The 13,945-nt window shown below is 41.5% G+C and overlaps 1 protein-coding gene across 1 annotated transcript in view; it reads left to right on the forward strand.

Annotated features, from left to right (window-relative positions):
• ptprq (protein tyrosine phosphatase receptor type Q) overlaps positions 1-13,945 on the forward strand; it is a gene marked incomplete at its 5' end in the record, with an annotated part of 39,375 nt that overhangs the window by 4,824 nt on the left and 20,606 nt on the right. The window contains 21 exons of the mRNA XM_080027660.1: positions 47-421; positions 514-825; positions 1,246-1,533; positions 2,204-2,503; positions 2,967-3,097; positions 3,576-3,705; positions 3,834-3,987; positions 4,117-4,223; positions 4,981-5,078; positions 5,557-5,725; positions 5,883-6,143; positions 6,270-6,430; positions 8,127-8,238; positions 8,898-9,006; positions 10,245-10,359; positions 11,527-11,596; positions 11,816-12,012; positions 12,148-12,376; positions 12,486-12,614; positions 12,715-12,861; positions 13,326-13,486. Of these exons, the coding sequence (XP_079883786.1) occupies positions 47-421; positions 514-825; positions 1,246-1,533; positions 2,204-2,503; positions 2,967-3,097; positions 3,576-3,705; positions 3,834-3,987; positions 4,117-4,223; positions 4,981-5,078; positions 5,557-5,725; positions 5,883-6,143; positions 6,270-6,430; positions 8,127-8,238; positions 8,898-9,006; positions 10,245-10,359; positions 11,527-11,596; positions 11,816-12,012; positions 12,148-12,376; positions 12,486-12,614; positions 12,715-12,861; positions 13,326-13,486 (3,755 nt within the window). The remainder of the gene's footprint in view (positions 1-46; positions 422-513; positions 826-1,245; positions 1,534-2,203; positions 2,504-2,966; positions 3,098-3,575; positions 3,706-3,833; positions 3,988-4,116; positions 4,224-4,980; positions 5,079-5,556; positions 5,726-5,882; positions 6,144-6,269; positions 6,431-8,126; positions 8,239-8,897; positions 9,007-10,244; positions 10,360-11,526; positions 11,597-11,815; positions 12,013-12,147; positions 12,377-12,485; positions 12,615-12,714; positions 12,862-13,325; positions 13,487-13,945) is intronic.

Genomic DNA, 13,945 nt, shown 5'->3' on the forward strand with positions numbered 1-13,945 from the left:
TTTTTCATCCTCAAGTTGCTGTCATGTTCATCTCCTTCTTTTGCAGCCCCTCCAGTTCCTGCCTCTTTCTCCTTTAACCTGGTTCAGGTGACAGAGCAACAGGTAGAGCTTCGATGGAGTAACCTCTCACCTTGTAACACACTTAATCTAACCTCTTTTGAGGTATTCCTCCAGTACCAAGAGGGGGCACACAGAGAGCCAAGTCGAGGTGAGGAATATGGAAGCAGGAAGTCAGAGGACAACAAGGGGACTCGCAGCCAGAGCAGTGTTAAAAAAATGGTCAGGGTCCCCATTTCCCTCTCCTCCAGAGGGGTAACAGTGGCTGGTTTATCATCTGGGAGCGTCTATGCTTTCACCCTTCGAGCCTCCTACCCTGCTGGCTTCACTTGGAGCTTGGGCCAAATCCTGACTGCGTACACCAGTGAGTCCACTGATATCCTGTCACACAGATAAGATTGACAAGCATCATCTTATGACAGATATAACTTTTGAGTGATGTTCTCTTTCTTACAGGACCTCTTCCTCCTCAAAATATCACAGTTGGCACCATTGGCGTTAGTCAAATGACTGTCCACTGGATGCTGACAGATGCACAGTTAAGGGTTGGATGGACATTTGTTGTGAGTTACGTGGACGTGTCTTCGAGACAAGAGAGGATAATTGGAATGAGCAACATCTCCATGTTATCTGAGACTGGCGGGGGCCTGTCATACACTGCTTTGATTGGAGGGCTGGAGTCTTACAGGAAATACAGGGTTGAAGTTTACACGGTCACCCAGCATGGGATAGAGAGCTGTGGACATTCACCTGTGACTATACAGACTTGTAAGCACATACCATAACAGACCTCTATGACAGCAAATATTTAGGCTTGTTATAGTCGTTTGTTTTTTTAAGGTCATTATTTTCTTAAGCTTTAGTTGCTAAAATGTGTCCTCTTGTTGCAAATACTGGCTTTAATGAGATTTCATTACTTCAATCATTAAATACACAGGTTTTCGATATTAGGAATTTAATGTTTCCCTTCTTTTTGACTTTTTATGCATTGTGTCTTTTGTGAATACAGTCTGCAAACATGGAAGTCTTGCCAATCACAGATCATTTTAAATTTAGTGACAACATCAGTGATTAATCTGATTATCAAATCATGCAAAACCTAAACATGTGACTTTTCATTTTTTCTTTTAAATCTAACTTCACACGCTAGCCGACATTTCAATAGCGCTCTCCCTTTGTGCCTTGTAGCGGTGAAGGCCCCTAGTGGTCTGACATTCTCAAGCACGGCAGGAAATCTTACACTGTGCTGGACCAGTCCAGCTGATGACCCGCCAGATGGTTATTACATCACATCCCTCCCACTCATTGATCCAACTCCATTATACGTTAACCTGTCCAGCCCTGGTGCACACTGGGTAAACGAGTCTGTTTGTGTTCATTTGGGTGCGTTAACTCCGGGTCAGACTTATGAAGTTGGAGTGGTCTCACTGAAGGGAAAGGAAAGGAGCAAGAGGACCAGCATCATACATACCACAGGTAAGAGAAACTGCCTTAAAGGACAGGTTTACAACTGTTCAAGTCTGTCTTAAAACAATTGTCAGGTACCCATGTGAACATTGTAAGACATTTTTGCTTGCTGAAATCATTCCTCTTGTTCACACCGGCAAGTCAAATCTATTTAGCAAATGTGTGTTTTTAATGAAAATTATTGAGGGAAAACAGTACCGCCTATGTGTTGAAATATATTCAACATTTTATCTGAGCCTTATATGAGGATTCAGCAGTCAGAGGTAAAAATTGAGTATCTTCCAAAGTTACAGCCTTTTTGATAGGAAATTCCTTCGTTGTGTTTCCCTGGACAATGTTTTCCTGTTTGAGTTGCAATGGATTGCATTGTCAGAAAAAAAGAAGGTTTTGGTTCTAGACATGCTGTTATTTTGGAAGGTATTCCTTTGATATGACTTATTTGGAAAGTACTAGCCTCATATTAGCTTCAGATACAATTTTTAATACACATTTGACTGAAGCAGGACTATGGATTTTGAAGAGGAGGAAAAACGCGGCAAGGAAAAACCTGTGGTAACATGGGCTCCTGACTATTGTTTGAAGACCGACTTGAAAGATGGTCTCTTATCTTTCTGTGTGTGTGTGTGTGTGTGTGTGTGTGTGTGTGTGTGTGTGTGTGTGTGTGTGTGTGTGTGTGTAGATCCAATGCCAGTTCGGGTAGCAGTGACTCTTTCATCCGGCACAGACTCTGCCCAGCTCTACATTCAGCATCCACAGCTGGGTCTGATTGATGGGGTGAAAGTGTGTATATGTCCCAGAGTGTGTGACAGTGTGTGTGAGGGATTGTGTAGGCACTCATGTGACTGGTATTCCCTCCCTGCCGGTGTTCATATCATTACTCTTGGCAACCTCAGTCCGGGATCAGAGTACCAGCTAGGTGTGTACAGCACCAGCCGAGCCCAGATGGGACCACCTTACTACACCCACCCCTTTAGAACTGGTGAGCTCCCTCTGCTAATATTTGCCGACTAATCTTCTACATACAGTACCAGTCAGCTGCCCAATGACAGCAAGCACATTCAAAATGCTTCTTACTTGTCAGCTGATTTCCAAAGTACTTCCCAAATGTAGGCCTTCTTTCTTGTTTAATTGTAATCTAGAGATCGCAAAATTAATATGTTTTTCAGTATTTTTCAGATTGCAGCAATTAACATGAAATAACTTTTCCCTACTATTTGCATCAGTTTACTGGTTGTCTTTGTGGTATGAATTTGAAGATCTCTGGGGATAACTTAAAAAAAAATAAACACCATTTAGGTCAAACTTCAAGCTATAAAACAGATATTACAATGCACGTTATAAACCACTGGGCTTCTTAACGCAAAAAAAGTCATTAGTATTGCACTGAGTATGCTAGAGGAATAATTACAGTATTGTTTGTGGGATATGGTTTGTGATTTTAGGCCTGGCTCCTCCTAACAGAGTGAGGGAGGGTGTGGTGACAGATTCATCCATAGAACTGCTTTGGGATCCAGCACCAGGAAAGGATCACAGCTATGAGGTCATCTGCCTCGACTGTGACCATCCACACATGGTAAGCTAAAGAAGAAAAAAAATGTCCCTGTGATTGGGTTGGCTAATATTTGATTTCTAATAGTGTCTGTCAAAGTCTGTGTGAGAGCATACTATTGACTAGAATGACTAATGAAATGCCTTGAGCAATTTCACCAATCAGCAGTTGCTTCAGGGGAGATCAGTGGTGAAATGCAATGTAAAAATAAATGTACATACAGTAAGTACTGTACTTAAGTACTATATTGGCATACTTGTAGTTTACTCGACTTAAATTGAACTTTAGGACATTTTTAGACAATGGTATTTCTACTTTTGTTTAATACAATACGATACGATACCACTTTATTAAGTCTGAAATTTGTCTTGGCAAGTTAAGGATCAGGGTACTTGTTCCTCCACAGGCAGAGATTAGGTAACCTCCCCTGTTCCCCTCTAATGCTGTTACCACAGGAATTACAATACGGCTCTATTTGGTTTTTATCTTTTGTATGCTACAGGTGCAAAAGGTTCTCAGTCAAAGCGCAGCGTTTTCTAGTCTGACTCCAGGCAGGCTCTACCATTTTGCAGTGCAAACAGAGAAGAGGTCCTTCGCAGACAGTTCCCCTGTTCACATCAACATCACTGCAGGTTAACACACATGTGCTCGCACACACACACACACACACACACACACACACACACACACACACACACACACACACACAGACTCAGTCTTTCAATTGTAACTAATATTTGTGATATTTTTAATACGCTAGCTCCCAGTCCAGTGGAGATGTCCCTTTTCAATAAAACCACATCGTCCGCATGCATCCGTTGGGGAATAATCAGTGAAGAGGTGAGCGGACTCATCCTGTCAATCTACAACAAAACATCCAGTCAAGAGCTGATCATTTCCCATCAGTTGCCCAGGTCAGTCTCATTCTTGTGAGCTAGCACACACACGATTACAGTTTTATGAGAGTGGAATTACATCAGCAGGTCAGAACTTTTTTTGGCAATATGTCAAACCCTGAGTGCCAGCGGTGTGATTGTTCACAGATCTTACAGCTTTGAAGGCCTTGCTCCTGGAAGCCAATACACAATTGAAGTGGTCAGCACCAGCCAGGAAAGAAGGAGTAAACCTTCTACTATGATTCTTAATACTAGTAAGTTTAAGATTGCGCTTTGATACACAGAGTGTGTGTGTGTGTGTGTGTTTGTGTGTGTGCGCGTGCATGCGTGCACCCACATGCGCATGTATAAGTGGGAGGAAGAGAGAAAAGAAAGAAAATTATTTGATTTAAAAAATGAATGTAGCAGGAATTAAGTGGTCAAGTGCAAATATATGCAAATACAACTTGTAAAATACATAGAGTATTAGATTAATAAAAAGGTAATATATAAAAAAAATATTGATTTCTCTATTCACTGCACTGTTAACATTTTATTAGAAAATTGTGTCAGATTAGGGTGGTGGTTTACATTATACCATAGGCACATATGAAATTACAGCACAAGCTTGGAAGCATGTGTGCAAGTCATCTTTTTAAATACAGTAAGATAATTGCACGCAAACTCTTATGATATTTGATTGTGAATTTTCTCTTTCCATTTTTTGATATTCCTTTATTTATGTTCTCTATGTTTGTATTTATTGTGTACCCCATTAGACCACAATAAAATGTCCTTGTGAACGTACCTGGCCATGAACACAATTCTGATTTTGACTAAAGTAAAGGCAAAAGTGAAAAAATTATATTTGGATCTCAGTACCCATTCACCTCCACTATCTCCCCATGCTGATGCAAAGTGAACCTATTTACATGTGTTTTTATACCTGGAGCGACGGATGACTATGATTACACATGATTACACCAATTGTCAGTCATGTGGCGTCACACGCTAATTTAATCTGGTCTCCAGTCCCAGAGTTGCCCCAGGAAGTGGCTCATTCAGATCAGGCAGTGACGTCTGTGTTTGTCACCTGGAGACCACCATCAGGACAGGTGGAGGGGTACAAGGTAAGACATGTGTGCTACTGCATCTGTCCAATTCCAAGTAACAATCGCAGACGGAGAGACAGACATCAACGATTACACCATAGTAACTTCCCGACAGATGTGCCTAATCATCCATGTCCATTTGTCTTACACAGACATTATTCAGAATATATATGAATTTGTTTTTCAAGGACAAAGGAGGGCACCGACGTCAGGTTTTCTCACTCACCTGCTGGTTACTCGGCAACAGTTGTCGGCACACCACAGATTCGGTTACCAACCCCTTTTAAAGATGTATGACCTCTGTAGAGCCACAGCCACGACCGATGACCAAGCACATTGCATTCAAGCACAATACAAACCCACATTAACAAAGTCAAATGAGATACATTGATAGATATGCAGGATTTATAAAGCAAAATAAATAAAACCAAAAAGTGTTTTCAGGGGCGGTAATTGTCTTATCGAGTTGTTGAGTTTATTTACTTTTTTTTCACAGCTTGTTTTCGGCCTGCTTCCCAAGGACATAAGATCATGGATTGAGGTACTTGTCCATGTTACAAGTTATGAAATCAGGGATTTGATCCCGGGGTCAGACTACGGTTTCAGCATTCGGAGTGTGCTGGGCTCGGACACCAGTCAGTCGGTCCACAGAGAGTTCAGCACACGTAAGAAACACTCATACACACAGAAATTCAAAAGGCCTAAATTCTGTATAGTATTTCAGAAAGCACCGGCCTGTCAAGATATTAAAAGCTGTTGGTGAATTCTCATTTCTTAATGAAAACGTTAGGTGGTAAAATGTTAAGGAAATTGTTTTTCCAGACCCAGCCGGATTATGCACCCTTCATTTGGGTCACATCAGCTCCTCTTCTGTCTCTGTGAGCTGGGACGCTGCAGTTGGAGACTTTGACTTCCACAGAGTCACTGTGGCCAACGCTTCAGTCACAAAAACACTGACTGTGCCTAAGGGGGAGCGGGTTGCCGTGGTTACAGGGCTGGTGGACGGCTGCAGCTATAACGTGAACACTGAGAGAGTGAGAGGAGAGACGGCGGGGAGAGCTGCCTTCCTGACTGTAACCACAGGTAGACAACAATACTACTGCTCGACACCATGTTCTTATCACCTGCCCTGAGTGCCCTTTTTGATAAATTAATGAAACCTTCTCCACCATTCTGACTCTATTTCTCCCTTTTCCTGTCCATCATGAGTGCCAGCCCGTGTACGAAGAGTGCGGGTCGTGAATGTCACTGCACATGCATTTATGCTACATTGGGAGCAGGCAGTGGGGTGCGTGGATCATTACCAAGTGAAACTGCAACCAGGCCAAGGAATAGTCAAGGTGCACCCTGCACATGATGGATACATTCAGGTATATACACAAAACACCCCAAACAACTTATATAAACTCATTCCAGACGCTTGGGCAACAACACAGTACAGTTCACCTTAATACAATCAATCAATGCAGTGTTAAAGGGAGGAGGTCTGGCATTGTAAAGCTCTAGACTCAGAGCTGAGTTATGATACTGAAGTATAAACTACACACACAGACACACACACGAACATACATGAGTTATCTCTACTCCCATTCAACCAGGTCCCGCCCCATACTGGCTTTTCCCGGCTGCCAGGTGTCGGATACCCCCCAAAATGTAACCTTACACATCACACACACACACACACACACACACACACACACACACACACACACACACACACACACACACACACACACACACACACACACACACACACACACACACACAGAGCAAGCAGAGCACAGAGTTGAGTAATAGATCTCATTATTTATTAAGTTGGCCTCATGAGCTCAACCCTGAATCATTCATTTGCTTAAGCAGCTCTCCCTAGAGAAAGAGAAACAGAGGGGGACCAGAGGCAGCTCGTTAGCCTCTTGCTATAAGGACCCACTGCCCTCCCTGGCTACAGGCTATAGACAAACATGTTTTGGAATACCTCAAAAGCCGTTAATATCCAGGGCCTAGACTACTAACCCTGTGAACTTCACTCTTGCCACTAACCAGCTTCTAGAACTAGAGTTATTCCTGTGCAGCTCAGTGACCTGTAGACCACTGCTAACGATTGTGCACTAACACTGGATGCAGCTCTACTGGGGGGCCTGCTGTATCTCATTTAAAGCTAACTCTGCTACCTCCAGCATGGCCTTCTCCTCACTCTTCCTGCTGCTCACACTCTGCTTGGGGCAGGTGCACTCGCAGGTAAGAACTCAACACTCAATACCATTGCTGTGCACATAGATGTTCATATACTCTGATATAAAGGATGTTAATGTAACAGTTTAGAATGTTAAACGATTCTTGTTTCTGAACATACATACTGTACTTGCAAAGCATGCACACTGATGTCACATATTGATATGTGCAGTGCAAGTGGTACTTTTGCAGTTATGTGGAGGTACTTGCAAAGATGGTAGAAAAAGTACATCCACTAATTTGTGTTTAAGAGGTATATAAATACATGAACAGTGCTGAAACAATTAGTAACCCATTAACCGATCAGTTGATTGAAAAAAATTAATTCAAACTACTTTTTTCAAGCAAGAGTGACATAAAATAACCTTGACAGATGTTATAGTAAACAAAATATATTTAGGTTTGGGACTGGTGCAAAAAAACAGCAACAAAATCAGATCAAATAAAAAATCAAATTGTATAGATCAAAGAATGAATATAGCACCAAACTGTAAGTTACCACTTACTGCGAGGTAAGAATTTATTTTTCATAAACTAGTTAGCAAATGAGCATAGAAGTTGAAATAGTAAGCTACAGGTAATGAATAAGTCAAAACATAGAGCTTCTGGCACTCCAAGTGCTAATACCTGAACAAACTTACTGAAAGAATAGACTAAGGTTAAACAGTTGACAATTCCAAGATCACTATGTCTAACATGATGGGCGGCACATTTTGGTAGCGGTGCATCAGACAAAAAAAAACAGATCAGGTACCACTAATCTACAGTATATTACTGATGATTTTGTATGTTGTAAGCAGATGTGTTTTGTTTTTTGTTTTGTTTTTTTCTCAGGCTGACGTAAGTAATGTCAGTCCAGGGACACAATACACAGCAACGGTGACAGCAGTCTCTTCCTCCAACATCAGCCCTGGAGTCAGCCGCATGATCAACACTACCAGGAGTGGTGAGTTTGTTGTTGTTGTGTGCCATCCTGTTCTAGTCTGCCCTCTGCTGTTTAACTCAGTCCCCTTATTGCACACACGCACAAATACTAAGGGAAAATAAGTAGTACAGTAGATGTGATGTGTGTAAGCATCTGTGAGCGTGTCGGTGTGTGTGTGTGTGTGGAGGGTTACACTCCCTTCCCTGTTTAATTCCTTTTAGGTAACTTAAGCCAGGGCTTTTGAACCACAGTATGAATGGGTCCGCGGTGAATGTCAGTGAAATGCCACTGCTGTGTGAGGCCGTATTCATCAAACTTCGGTCTAAAACACACTCACACACACGCACTGAGGATCAGTCCCACACAGACAACAACACTATTCATCAAATGACTGTGGCACCGTGTTCTGTCGAGCTCCAATATACACAAGTTGCTTTTCATCAGATTAATTGTACAGGATTTCTGTTGTATATCCATGGTACTGAACCCAGAAGGAAAGACACCTCTTCTCTTCTCTTCTCTTCTCTTCTCTTCTCTTCTCTTCTCTTCTCTTCTCTTCTCTTCTCTTCTCTTCTCTTCTCTTCTCTTCTCTTCTCTTCTCTTCTCTTCTCTTCTCTTCTCTTCTCTTCTCTTCTCTTCTCTTCTCTTCTCTTCAGACACTTCCCGTGCTTCTATTCCAGTTCCCGGTCCACCTCTAGGCCTAGAAGGAGATGCCTCGGGATCTAATGGTATTCTGCTGTCCTGGGCCATGCCAAGTGACGACAACAACATTAACGGATACGACATCAGGTGCATCTTTGTTGAAATGATTGAAATATTTTTTGTGGTCTATTCACGTTGGCTTTCAGAGGTTGCAAGTCACAAAGTCACAAACAATCAGGAGAGCTTCATTGTTTTTTTTCGAACGACAACATCTCTAATGACAACACAATTGAAGCTGTCAATCAGGTGATGAGCCATGGGATCATGAAATGCTCTAGGTCCGTGTACATTTTTCTCATTCGATTTTCGTTTCAGAAAAATATATTAAAAAAACATGTGGCTATTTGATTTTCCTTTTAAAATACAAAAAAATAAATTTAAACACAAGGTGCTTTTCCTTCTTTTCAATTTATATTTCTAAAAACAAAAATGTATATCAATAGAAAACAGAAACTAAAAAACTATTGATTTATTTATTTTCTTGCAAGAGGAAGTTGCCATTTACAGTAAGAGTGCCGGGAAAAGTGTGGTTCTAGTTGATTGGTCTGGCTGAAATATTATTAAGGTGTGTGTGTGTGTGTGTGTGTGTGTGTGTGTGTGTGTGTGTGTGTGTGTGTGTGTGTGTGTGTGTGTGTGTGTGTGTGTGTGTGTGTGTGTGTGTGTGTGTGTGTGTGTGTGTGTGTGTGTGTGTGTGTGTGTGTGTCTGAGTGAGTGAGTGAGTGAGTGAGTGAGTGAGTGAGTGAGTGAGTGAGTGAGTGAGTGAGTGAGTGAGTGAGTGAGTGAGTGAGTGAGTGAGTGAGTGAGTGAGTGAGTGAGTGAGTGAGTGAGTGAGTGAGTGAGTGAGTGAGTGAGTGTGCATGCGTGTATGTGTGTGTGTACATACGTGCGTGTTTCTTATGAGAAGGCAGAGAGGCTTAATTTTTCTTAATAAATAGTTTTGACTAATGCATTTGCCTTTGGGCAGAGTGAATACAGCACGTTGAAATAAAATACTGAGAGTAGGCTTATTGATTTTATGTTTCTTTGGCAACCCATTATGTACAGTAGTAGAAAGTAGAAATACAAAAAAAAAGGCATGTAGCACCTTTATGGAAACTAAGTTTTCGCTTTATAATTTGAACTTGCAAAAGATCATTAATCTCTTTATTTATATTCGATTATAACACTGGCAAACTCCTTCATCCGGTCTCATGCTTTTAAGTGCATAATTTCAGTCGGGAGATGATGGTCTTGTAATAAATAAATAAATAAATAAATAGATAAATAAATAAACACACAAATAAATAAATAAATATAAAAAAAAATTGTATGTTTTCTCCCTGTAGGTACAAGGAGGTTTGTCCGTACCCTGATCCCGACTTTACAGTGGTGACCAAGCCCCTGGACATACCAGAGATCCTGCTAACTGACTTCACCTCAGGTTCCACATACCACATCGAGGTAGGATATACACAATTCATGATCCAAAACTATATTGCCATTACACTTTAGTATCATTATTAGATACACACCCAAGCCCCGCCAGTGTGTGTATCTCATTACAAACATATTCCTGGAAGCTGTCTTCCTGTATTATCCTGTTGATGTGTCCAACAAACACAGATCCAACAGGACCAGACTATTCTCTTGATCGGGCTGAATGCTGGTAATTGATCCCGATTGCATTATTAATCAGGTAAACAGATATATGGATCGGCCCTGGATCTTTCCATTGTCTGTTGTCACTGAGGTTGAAAGTGACCGCGCTTATTAGTTTTCAGAATTCATTAACCCACGGTGACCTTCATACAAATGGTTTCTGAGAGACTGACACACATTGGTATTATACCGGCACATGCTGTATTTGTGTGTGTGTGTGTGCGTGCACGTATCATATTACTACATCTCACCTGAGAGTGTGTTGGCTCTACTAATCCGTGAAATCATGAGCAAATTCCCTCTCAAGCTTTGGCCCCTGTATCTGAGAGCTTAAGAAGTTTAAAGTCATATTATTATCACCTAAAACTAACACATACTCTCACCTTAATGCATTGATTTGTCTGTAATTAATACGTATTTCTAATAAGGTACATAGAATGAGTGTGTTTTTCTTTACTATACAAATCATTATGTTTCAAGAATGTATTGAATATTGTTTTAGAAAATTCTGGAAAAAAGTAAACCTGCAATGTCAAAAATGGGAATGAACTTCTTAGCCTATCAGCAGAATATTTTCTTGTCAACATTCTTAAAGTAAGGTGACTATTTGTGAAATATGCCGTGTTTTTAGTTCATAGTGATTAGATAGATTAATCAGACACAAATTGTCATTTCATATTTCTTGACATTATTAATTATTTTTAATTATTTTTTAATTTCATTCTGTTGATATATTTGAGAAAGATGTGGGCAGCGATTCAGAGGCTCGGATCTGTTTACACACTGTTGACACACCTTGTGTATAACGCTGTGTCATTTTTCATCCATGTGTTACTGGGATCACCGAATCACCTCTGTTCCAGTAGTGATCACTGCTTGAGATCTGGCATCTTATCGGGGTCTGATGACTGCCCCATTGACAGGAACATGAATTAATCATACCTACCATGTTACTTTATGTTCCTCTAGGTAGCAGCCATATCTCCTTCTGGAACAGGGGCCTTCAGCAAATCCTTATACATCAAGACAGCTGAGTCCCGTGGGTATTCATGCATATGCACACAAATATTTTAAATTCTAAATCAGTAAGTACGGTACAGAAATTGACATATACAGTAATGTTTATATATTTGTGTTTGTGTGTGTGTGTCTGTGTGTGTGTGTATGTGTGTGTGTGTGTGTGTGTGTGTGTGTGTGTGTGTGTGTGCGCGTGCATGTGCATGTGTGGGCGTGTGTGTGTATGTGCATGCGTTTCCAGCCCCTGGTCTGGTGACCAACTTGACAGCGGACGCTCGTAACCACACCTTCGTCATGGTAACCTGGTACCTGCCACACCGGATCAACGGCCTCATCACAAAGTTTGCTGTCAAGGCCAAACACACTCGTACTGGAGAGGTCCGCGTTCTGGAGGTCAATGCAGAGTCCATCATGACCGGAGCGCTGCCTCACTGCAACGTAATGCATTATACTTTAACCCTCTGTCCTTGTAACTGAACTGTTATAGATCCTAAAGCAGGCTAGAAATACATATTTATTCTCCTCATTTTCCTTTCCCTCTGTGTATGTCCTTGTGTAATTTTGTATGTCTAGGATGCAGCCGATATCCTGTCCCGAGCAACCGTCAGTCCCTTGGAGATGACAGCATCGTCTCCCCCCATCACCCTCTCCGCCGTGCCCCCCGCAGCCTCCTGGAGTATTCCCATATCAGTGGGAGTGGATCAGCTGCGTCCTTACACGTCCTACCTATTCGAAGTGTCTGCCTTCACCTCTGAGGGAGAGGGACAGGTGGCCTCCGCTATGGTTCGCATGCCGGAGGCAGGTGTGGAAAACAAAGCAAAGCAAATCAGGCTGCAGCTATTGTTTAATTTGTGAATATTTACTGCGTGTATGCATGAAAATCACTATACGTGTGATGTTTTTGTATGTAGCCCCAGAGGACCCGCCACACAACTTTTATATACTAAACGTGACGTCTCGATCAATCTCCGTGTCCTGGAATTCTCCCAGCATCGTTACAGGACGATTCAGCTACATGCTCTACCTTAACGGACCCACAGGTAATAGTACAATGAATACACTTGGTTGCTCATTAACAGACTCAAAATCTTCATTTATGGAAATCCAAAAAGAAAATCTATTTATTTTTTTACATTCCAGGGTATATGTATGAGAACAGCACAGGAGATATGCGGTTTGCTTTCACTGGTTTGGCCCCCCACTCAAAGTACACGGTGGCCGTACGAGCCAGAGCTGCAGGAGAAGTGGGCCCAGCAGCTGAGGTGGATGTTATTACAACTGCCGAAGGTGAGTCGAATCTAATGTTTAATTCTATTTTGTTTAATAAAAGAGCTGTCTCTGAAAATTATTTTCTTTTATCACTATTTCTATTTCACAACTAATTGTTGTGTTGATTACAGAACAGGATATTCATGATCTCCCAGAGTTCAATGTGACACTAAAATTAAATAGACCAAAGCAAAGCAGCACATCCTGACATCTGATCAGCTTGAGCCAGATATTGTTTGGCACGTTGCTTGAAAATTTACTCAATTGATTATCAAAATAGATGCAATGTACTTTTCAGCCTACAGGCTACTCAATTAATCGAGTAATGCTTTCAGTTTATGGCTACTGAGAGGTATTATTGAGTAGCACTAGCCAAAAATGCAGTTGTTGTATGTGCCCTTTAAGTGTGTGCTCTCTTCTTAATACTTACATGTCTGTGTCACACTCTGGCCGCCTTTGTTTGTGTGTGTTTGGTTGAGTAGCACCCAGTGCGGTGCAGGACTTGATGGCAGAAGCCGAGGATTCAGTTTCGATCCGTGTGAGTTGGAGGAGCCCTGCCCAGCCCAACGGTCTGATCACCCAGTACAAATTGCTGGTTCTGTCTGACGCCATTCTGCTGCAGGACATCACCCTGATGGCAGAGGTGAGCCAGATGTTACAGCTATTCATAGTCTATCACAGCTCAGTACTGTGGGAAAACTCTTTGTCTAACCAAACTCGAGCCTATTTTGGGGAAAGGGTTGGATGAAAATTAACAGTAAAAACATATATACAACTACTGAAAAGTAAGGAAAATGGATCCTATGAACTGTAAAGACCTTCTTTTTTTTTTACAAAAACAACACTATAACCTCACAAATTAACACTTGTGCTGTACTTCTCATCAACAGTTGTGTATAAGCTTCACAACATAGTTTTGGCCTACTGACCTCATGGATTGCATTAGACTGCACTTTAATGGTGCTGTCTTCTTCCTATACATGTATTCTCCTTGAGTTAACACATTTGTACTGTCATTGGGACTAGTATAAAAACAACCTCACATAACCTATAACTGTCTAATGATCTCTACTCAATCACATTGGTTTTAGGGCTTAGAAGC

Source organism: Ammodytes marinus (genome assembly GCF_949987685.1).
Source record: "Ammodytes marinus genome assembly, chromosome: 5".
Taxonomy (NCBI): Eukaryota; Metazoa; Chordata; class Actinopteri; order Uranoscopiformes; family Ammodytidae; genus Ammodytes; species Ammodytes marinus.